The 10,000-nt window shown below is 47.8% G+C and overlaps 1 protein-coding gene across 1 annotated transcript in view; it reads right to left on the bottom strand.

Annotated features, from left to right (window-relative positions):
• Window positions 1-10,000, bottom strand: part of LOC115190193 (testican-2) — a gene marked incomplete at its 5' end in the record, with an annotated part of 61,231 nt that overhangs the window by 21,579 nt on the left and 29,652 nt on the right. The window contains 2 exons of the mRNA XM_029748687.1: window positions 716-838; window positions 7,041-7,155. Of these exons, the coding sequence (XP_029604547.1) occupies window positions 716-838; window positions 7,041-7,155 (238 nt within the window). The remainder of the gene's footprint in view (window positions 1-715; window positions 839-7,040; window positions 7,156-10,000) is intronic.

Raw genomic sequence — 10,000 nt, 5'->3', positions numbered from 1 at the left:
CCTGAACCATGATTTGTTTGTTATTTTCAGCTTGAGGGCCATGTAGGAAGCTATATTAAATATCCGTTTAATTTTCGCATGATACAACGTGGTCCTGAGTTTAATTCAATACGGTCCAGGCGAAGGTCTGTCTGTGACACTGATGACTTCCAAACACATTGCAACTCAGACAGGAATGTGCTACTTTGTGTATAGCTCTTTATTGGGTGAAGATTTCATTACGGACTGTCATAACTGAGATGTCAGCTGTAAATCACAGCATAAAGGAGTGTACTGGAAGAGACGAGAGAGAGGAGAGAGAGGAGAGAGCAGAGAGTAGAGGGAGAGAGAGGAGAGAGCGTGAGAGTAGAGGAAGAGAGAGGAGAGAGAGTGAGAGAGAATAGCCAGTAAATAGAGAAGAGCGAAAGGAGAGAGTGTGAGAGAGAGAGAGGAGAGAGAGTGAGAGAATAGAGATTAGAGCGAGAGGAGAGAGAGTGAGAGAATAGAGAGTAGAGAGAGAGGAGAGAGAGGAGAGAGAGTAGAGAGAGAGGAGAGAGAGGAGAGAGAGGAGAGGAGAGATAGAGGGAGAAAGAGAGACAGAGAGAGGCGGTGCCAGCTCCAGGGACACACAAACACATACACTCACCTGAGGCAGTGCCAGGTCCAGGGACACACAAACACATACACTCACCTGAGGCAGTGCCAGGTCCAGGGACACACAAACACATACACTCACCTGAGGCGGTGCCAGGTCCAGGCTTGCCTGAGTTGTTCTGCTTGGCGTTTCCATGGAGCAGTTGGAACCAGTCTCTGAGGCGGTCTCCAAGGTCTGCCAGGTCCTGCCCGGTACAGCTCTCTGCTGAGGGGAGGAAAGGGAAAGCCCACAGCTCATAACATAACACACACACACACACACACAGGCCTGGGGCTCACCTTCCATGAGGCAACCATAATTTATATCATCGCTACCATACAGTAGGACAGGTCTCACAACTACCATACAGTAGGACAGGTCTCACAACTACCATACAGTAGGACAGGTCTCACTGAGTCCACAACTACCAAACAGTAGGACAGGTCTCACAACTACCATACAGTAGGACAGGTCGCACCACGTCCACAACTACCATACAGTAGGACAGGTCTCACCGAGTCCACAACTACCATACAGTAGGACAGGTCTCACAACTACCATACAGTAGGACAGGTCTCACTGAGTCCACAACGACCATACAGTAGGACAGGTCTCACAACTACCATACAGTAGGACAGGTCTCACGAGTCCACAACTACCATACAGTAGGACAGGTCTCACTGAGTCCACAACTACCATACAGTAGGACAGGTCTCACCAAGTCCACAACTACCATACAGTAGGACAGGTCTCACAACTACCATACAGTAGGACAGGTCTCACCAAGTCCACAACTACCATACAGTAGGACAGGTCTCACAACTACCATACAGTAGGACAGGTCTCACAACTACCATACAGTAGGACAGGGCTCACCTTCCATGAGGCAACCATCATTTATATCATCACTACCATACAGTAGGACAGGTCTCACTGAGTCCACAACTACCATACAGTAGGACAGGTCTCACTGAGTCCACAACTACCATACAGTAGGACAGGTCTCACCGAGTCCACAACTACCATACAGTAGGACAGGTCTCACTGAGTCCACAACTACCAAACAGTAGGACAGGTCTCACAACTACCATACAGTAGGACAGGTCTCACCGCGTCCACAACTACCATAGAGTAGGACAGGTCTCACCGAGTCCACAACTACCATACAGTAGGACAGGTCACACCAAGTCCACAACTATCATACAGTAGGACAGGTCTCACAACTACCATACAGTAGGACAGGTCTCACCAAGTCCACAACTACCATACAGTAGGACAGGTCTCACAACTACCATACAGTAGGACAGGTCTCACCAAGTCCACAACTACCATACAGTAGGACAGGTCTCACAACTATCATACAGTAGGACAGGGCTCACCTTCCATGAGGTAACCATCATTTATATCATCGCTACCATACAGTAGGACAGGTCTCACTGAGTCCACAACTACCATACAGTAGGACAGGTCTCACAACTACCATACAGTAGGACAGGTCTCACAACTACCGTACAGTAGGACAGGTCTCACCGAGTCCACAACTACCATACAGTAGGACAGGTCTCACCGAGTCCACAACTACCATACAGTAGGACAGGTCTCACAACTACCATACAGTAGGACAGGTCTCACTGAGTCCACAACTACCATACAGTAGGACAGGTCTCACCGAGTCCACAACTACCATACAGTAGGACAGGTCTCACCGAGTCCACAACTACCATACAGTAGGACAGGTCTCACTGAGTCCACAACTACCATACAGTAGGACAGGTCTCACTGAGTCCACAACTACCATACAGTAGGACAGGTCTCACAACTACCATACAGTAGGACAGGTCCACAACTACCGTACAGTAGGACAGGTCTCACTGAGTCCACAACTACCATAAAGTAGGACAGGTCTCACAACTACCATACAGTAGGACAGGTCTCACAACTACCATACAGTAGACAGGTCTCACAGCTACCATACAGTAGGACAGGTCTCACCAAGTCTACAACTACCATACAGTAGGACAGGTCTCACAACTACCATACAGTAGGACAGGTCTCACTGAGTCCACAACTACCATACAGTAGGACAGGTCTCACTGAGTCCACAACTACCATACAGTAGGACAGGTCTCACAACTACCATACAGTAGGACAGGTCTCACAACTACCATACAGTAGGACAGGTCCACCGAGTCCACAACTACCATACAGTAGGACAGGTCTCACCGAGTCCACAACTACCATACAGTAGGACAGGTCTCACTGAGTCCACAACTACCATACAGTAGGACAGGTCTCACCGAGTCCACAACTACCATACAGTAGGACAGGTCTCACTGAGTCCACAACTACCATACAGTAGGACAGGTCTCACTGAGTCCACAACTACCATACAGTAGGACAGGTCTCACAACTACCATACAGTAGGACAGGTCTCACAACTACCGTACAGTAGGACAGGTCTCACTGAGTCCACAACTACCATACAGTAGGACAGGTCTCACAACTACCATACAGTAGGACAGGTCTCACAGCTACCATACAGTAGGACAGGTCTCACCAAGTCTACAACTACCATACAGTAGGACAGGTCTCACTGAGTCCACAACTACCATACAGTAGGACAGGTCTCACAACTACCATACAGTAGGACAGGCCTCACAACTACCATACAGTAGGACAGGTCTCACAGCTACCATACAGTAGGACAGGTCTCACCAAGTCTACAACTACCATACAGTAGGACAGGTCTCACAACTACCATACAGTAGGACAGGTCTCACTGAGTCCACAACTACCATACAGTAGGACAGGTCTCACTGAGTCCACAACTACCATACAGTAGGACAGGTCTCACAACTACCATACAGTAGGACAGGTCCACCGAGTCCGCAACTACCATACAGTAGGACAGGTCTCACCGAGTCCACAACTACCATACAGTAGGACAGGTCTCACCGAGTCCACAACTACCATACAGTAGGACAGGTCTCACTGAGTCCACAACTACCATACAGTAGGACAGGTCTCACTGAGTCCACAACTACCATACAGTAGGACAGGTCTCACTGAGTCCACAACTACCATACAGTAGGACAGGTCTCACAACTACCATACAGTAGAACAGGTCTCACCGAGTCCACAACTACCATACAGTAGGACAGGTCTCACAACTACCATACAGTAGGACAGGTCTCACCGAGTCCACAACTACCTCATTCACTATCTCAATAAACATATCACACAGTATTTGTAATAATCAACACATTATCCCCAGTAACATGTTGCACAATGATCTCGCTAGCTAATGTAGACATCAACAACTTGCTGTACCAGTCGACACTGAGATGAACAACTGTTTGAATCTACTGGCAGATCCACACCACCAAGAGTCACGGACGATCAATGGTGCGTCTAGATATCAGGATATATGTCCACTCTAAATAACGAAGGGCATCATGACGGAAAGACTATTTCACTCACAGAGTGGGAGACTTTTCAATCAGACCACTGCTAGTCTACCTACTAACCCCAGTCTCTCAGATTGACTTGTGTTGAACTCAAAGAGAGACAGCTGCTGTATGAGGAAGTGGTGAGGGAGGAAAAAGGTATCCTCTCCCATAGAATAACACATCATTAGGCCTCAGTCATATCAACATCACCAAACAGCTACGTTCAATAGATGGCTTCCGTTGGCAGCTGGCTAACACAGGCTGCTGTCTGACACGCAGACGACACTGACCAAACAACACACACTGACAGAACAACACAGACTGCTGTCTGACAAACAGCTAGAGACCTTGACACGCAGACGACACTGACAGCACAACACACACACTGACAGAACAACACACACACTGACATAACAACACACACACTGACAGAACAACACACACACACACACACTGACATAACAACACACACACACTGACAGAACAACACACACACACACACACACACTGACATAACAACACACACACACACACACTGACAGAACAACACACACACACTGACAGAACAACACACACACACTGACAGAACAACACACACACTGACAGAACAACACACACACACTGACAGAACAACACACACACTGACAGAACAACACACACACACTGACATAACAACACACACACTGACATAACAACACACACACACTGACAGAACAACACACACACACTGACAGAACAACACACACACTGACCAAACAACACACACACACTGGCGAACAACACACACTGGCGAACAACACACACACACTTACAGAACAACAGTGTGTGTGTGTGTGTGTGCGTGACTGTGTGTGTACAGTGAGGGAAAAAAGTATTTGATCCCCTGCTGATTTTGTACGTTTGCCCACTGACAAAGAAATGATCAGTCTATATGTCATAAGCTCCGTCTTCTGATAAGGAGAAATCAGTATCGGACCAATACGCAGCGGATTGAGTGCTCATATTTACTTTCATTTGTAAAGTGAACACGAAAAACCAATAAACAAAGAACACCAGTTTCGCAGGCTATACACAGCAGTGCAAAAACAATCTCTCCAAGGGACAGGTGGAAAACAGGCTCCCTAAGTATGACTCTCAATCAGAAACAACGATGTACAGCTGTTCCTGATTGAGAGCCACACCAGGCCAACAAAGGAATACACAACATAGAAACCCTAGAACACAAAACAAGAACATAAACCAAAAACCCCGGAACACATAAATCCAACACCCCTCTACATACACACACACACCGAACCATATAAAACAAATACCCCTCTACCTAAATACATAGCCCAAACCATATGAAACAAACACCCCCTGCCACGTCCTGACCAAACTATAATAACAAATAACCCCTATTACTGGTCAGGACGTGACACTATAATTTTTATGGTAGGTTTATTTGAATAGTGAGAGACAGAATAACAACAAAAAAATCCAGAAAAACGCATGTCAAAAATGTTATAAATTGATTTGCATTTTAATGAGGGAAATAAGTATTTGACCCCCTCTCAATCAGAAAGATTTCTGGCTCCCAGGTGTCTTTTATACAGGTAACGAGCTGAGATTAGGAGCACACTCTTAAAGGGAGTGCTCCTAATCTCAGCTTGTTACCTGTATAAAAGACACCTGTCCACAGAAGCAATCAATCAGATTCCAAACTCTCCACCATGGTCAAGACCAAAGAGCTCTCCAAGGATGTCAGGGACAAGATTGTAGACCTACACAAGGCTGGAATGGGCTACAAGACCATGGCCAAGCAGCTTGGTGAGAAGGTGACAACAGTTGGTGCGATTATTCGCAAATGGAAGAAACACAAAAGAACTGTCAATCTCCCTCGGCCTGGGGCTCCATGCAAGATCTCACCTCGTGGAGTTGCAATGATCATGAGAACGGTGAGGAATCAGCTCAGAACTACACGGGAGGATCTTGTCAATGATCTCAAGGCAGCTGGGACCATAGTCACCAAGAAAACAATTAGTAACACACTACGCCGTGAAGGACTGAAATCCTGCAGCGCCCGCAAGGTCCCCTGCTCAAGAAAGCACATATACATGCCGTCTGAAGTTTACCAATGAATATCTGAATGATTCAGAGGACAACTTGGTCTCATCTGACCACAAGTGTTGTGGTCAGATGAGACCAAAATGGAACTCTTTGGCATCAACTCAACTCGCCGTGTTTGGAGGAGGAGGAATGCTGCCTATGACCCCAAGAACACCATCCCCACCGTCAAACATGGAGGTGGAAACATTATGCTTTGGGGTGTTTTTCTGCTAAGGGGACAGGACAACTTCACCGCATCAAAGGGATGATGGACGGGGCCATGTACCGTCAAATCTTGGGTGAGAACCTCCTTCCCTCAGCCAGGGCATTGAAAATGGGTCGTGGATGGGTATTCCAGCATGACAATGACCCAAAACACATGGCCAAGGCAACAAAGGAGTGGCTCAAGAAGAAGCACATGAAGGTCCTGGAGTGGCCTAGCCAGTCTCCAGACCGTAATCCCATAGAAAATCTGTGGAGGTAGCTGAAGGTTCGAGTTGCCAAACATCAGCCTCGAAACCTTAATGACTTGGAGAAGATCTGCAAAGAGGAGTGGGACAAAATCCCTCCTGAGATGTGTGCAAACCTGGTGGCCAACTACAACAAACGTCTGACCTCTGTGGTTGCCAACAAGGGTTTTGCCACCAAGTACTAAGTCATGTTTTGCAGAGGGGTCAAATACTTATTTCCCTCATTAAAATGCAAATCATTTTATAACATTTTTGACATGCGTTTTTCTGGATTTTTTTGTTGTTATTCTGTCTCTCACTGTTCAAATGAACCTACCATTAAAGTTATAGACTGATCATTTCTTTGTCAGTGGGCAAACGTACAAAATCAGCAGAGGATCAAATACTTTTTTCCTTCACTGTATGTGTGTGTGTACTTGCCGTGTTTGTCCTCGGTCTCTGTGATGGGGGCGGCAGCGGTGGCACAGGGGCACATGCCCTGGCATTTCACACTCAGCTCCTTCCCTGTTAGACAGCCCTGCTGCTCCAACTTACACTGGAGGAGAGAGAGAGACAGAAGGGGGAGAGAGGAGAGAGAGAGAGAGAGAGAGAGAGAGGATAAAGCAAGAGGGAGAGGGAGGGAGAGAGAGATAGAGAGAGAGAGAGAGACAGCAGGCAGAGAGAGAGCAAGAGCAAGAGAAAGAGAGAGAGCGAGAGAGATTACACTACAGTTCAACAACAGTACAAATCTACACACCATCTCCACTACATGACCATGTGGACACCTGCTGGTTCAACATCTCATTCCTAAATCATGGGCATTAATATGGAGTTGGTCCCCCTTTGCTGCTATAACATCCTCCACTCTTCTGGGAAGGCTTTCCACTAGATGTTGGAACATTGCTGCAGGGACTTGCTTCCATTCAGCCACAAGAGCATTAGTGAAGTCGAGCACTGATGTTGGGTGATTAGACCTGGCTCACAGTCGTCGTTCCTATTCATCCCAAAGGTGTTTGATGAGGTTGAGGTCAGGACTCTGTGTTGGAACTATGCATTCGGGCAGGTAGGGTTCTCCTGGCATCCGCCAAACCCAGATTCATCTGTTTGGACTGCCAGATGGTGAAACGTGATTCATCACTCCAGAGAACGCATTTCCACTGCTCCAGAGTCCAATGGCGGTGAGCTTTACAATACTCCAGTCGATGCCTGGCATTGCGCATGGTGATCTTAGGTTTGTGCGCGGCTGGTCGGCCACGGAAACCCCTTTCATGAAGCTACCAACGAACAGTTCTTGTGGAAGCGTTGCTTCCAGAGGCAGTTTGGAACTCGGTAGTAAATGTTGCAACCGAGGACAGACACTTTTTACACACTACAGCACTCGATGGTCCCGTTCTGTGAGCTTATATGGCCTACCACTTTGCGGCTGAGCCGTTGTTGCTCCTAGACGTTTCACCTTCACAATAACAGCACTTACAGTTGACCGAGCAGGGCAGACATTTGTCAAACTGACTTGTTGGAAAGGTGGCATCCTATGATGGTGCCACATTGAAAGTCACTGATCTCTTCAGTAAGGCCATTCCAGTGCCAATGTTTGTCTATGGAGATTGCATGGCTGTGTGCTCGATTTTATACACCTGTCAGCAACGGGTGTGGCTGAAATAGCCGAACCTGCTCATTTGAAGGGGTGTCCACATACTTTGTATATATTGTGTATATTAATCAGAGAAGAGCACAGAGCTAATCATCATTTTAAAACAACATACACACAAGAACACACACACACACACACACACAAGAACACACACACACAGACACACACAGGAACACACAGGAACACACACACATACACAGGAACACACACACACACAGGAACACACACACACAGGAACACACACACACACACACACACACAGGAACACACACACACACAAAGGGACACACACAGGGACACACACACACACAGCTTAATGAGCATTTACAACAGTAGCACTCTTGCTTTTACACCTGCAGCGGAGAGAGAGAGAGAGAGAGAGAGAGAGAGAGAGAGAGAGAGAGAGAGAGAGTAGAGAGAGAGAGATAGTGAGACAGAGAGACAAAGAGAGAGGGAGAAGCAGTGCCAGGTCCAGGGACACACACACAAACACACCTGAGGCGGTGCCAGGTCCTGGCTTGCCTGAGTTGAGCAGGCTAAGCTTGAATGCCGATAAAATATTTATGGGGGTGACCGCAGAAAAACAGATTGCTCATTCAAATGACAGAGGAGGCACAAATGCAGGAGAGAGGAGAGAGAAGCTGGAGAGAGAAAAATAGAGAAGAGAGAGCAAAAGACAGAGAAAATTAGACAGGCAGGAGAAAGGAGGAAGAGAGGAGGGAGAGAGGAAAGAGAGAGGGTGGAGAGAGGAAAGAGAGAGGAGGGAGAGAGAGAAGGGAGAGGAGGGAGATAGGAAGGAGAGAGAGAGAGGAGGGAGAGAGAGAGCAAGAGAGAGAGAAGACGGAGAGAGGAGGGAGAGAGGAAAGAGAGATGGAGGGAGAGAGGAGGGAGAGATGAAAGAGAGAGGGAGAGAGAGTGGAGGGAGAGAGGAAGGAGAGAGAGAGAGAGAGAGAGAGAGAGAGAGAGAGAGAGCAAGAGAGAGAGAAAAGGGAGAGAGGAGGGAGAGAGGAAAGAGAGAGGGAGGGAGAGAGGAGGGGAAGGGAAAGAGAGCGAGAGAGGAGGGAGAGAGAGAAGGGAGAAAGGAGAGACAGTAGGGATAGAGGAGAGAGAGAGAGAGAGAGAGGAGGGAGAGAGAGAGCAAGAGAGAGAGAGGAGGGGAGAGAGGAGGGAGAGAGGAAAGAGAGAGGAAAGAGAGAAGGAGGGAGAGAGGAAAGAGAGAGGGAGGGGAGAGAGGAGGGAGAGAGGAAGGAGAGGGAAAGAGAGCGAGAGAGGAGGAAGAGAGAGAAGGGAGAAAGGAGAGACAGTAGGGATAGAGGAGAGAGAGAGAGGGGAAGAGAGGAGGAAGAGAGGAGGGAGAGAGGAATAGAGGAGGGAGAGAGGAAAGGGAGAGGGTGGAGAGAGGAAAGAGAGAGGAGGGAGAGAGAGAGAGAAGGGAGAGGAGGGAGATAGGAAGGAGAGAGGAGGAAGAGAGGCAAGAGAGAGGCAGGAGAGAGGTGGGAGAAGGGGCTGAGTGAGCAGTCATTCTCATCAAGGTCAGAATTAAAAACGACATAAATCAATAAAGGGGGAAAGTAGTGGCCAGTGCTACGGTGCTACGCTGCTCAAACCTGAGACAGACATTCATCACACGCATGCATTGCATTCATCCTGATCTGCGTCCTAAATGGCAGCCTATTCCTTATGGGCCCTGGTCAAGGTAGTGCACTATAAAGGGAATTGGGTGCCATTTGGGACGAACACCTGCATTTGC

Source organism: Salmo trutta, unplaced genomic scaffold (genome assembly GCF_901001165.1).
Source record: "Salmo trutta unplaced genomic scaffold, fSalTru1.1, whole genome shotgun sequence".
Taxonomy (NCBI): Eukaryota; Metazoa; Chordata; class Actinopteri; order Salmoniformes; family Salmonidae; genus Salmo; species Salmo trutta.
Note: the sequence above shows the minus strand (reverse complement) of the source record. Positions and strands in the feature narration are given on the sequence as shown.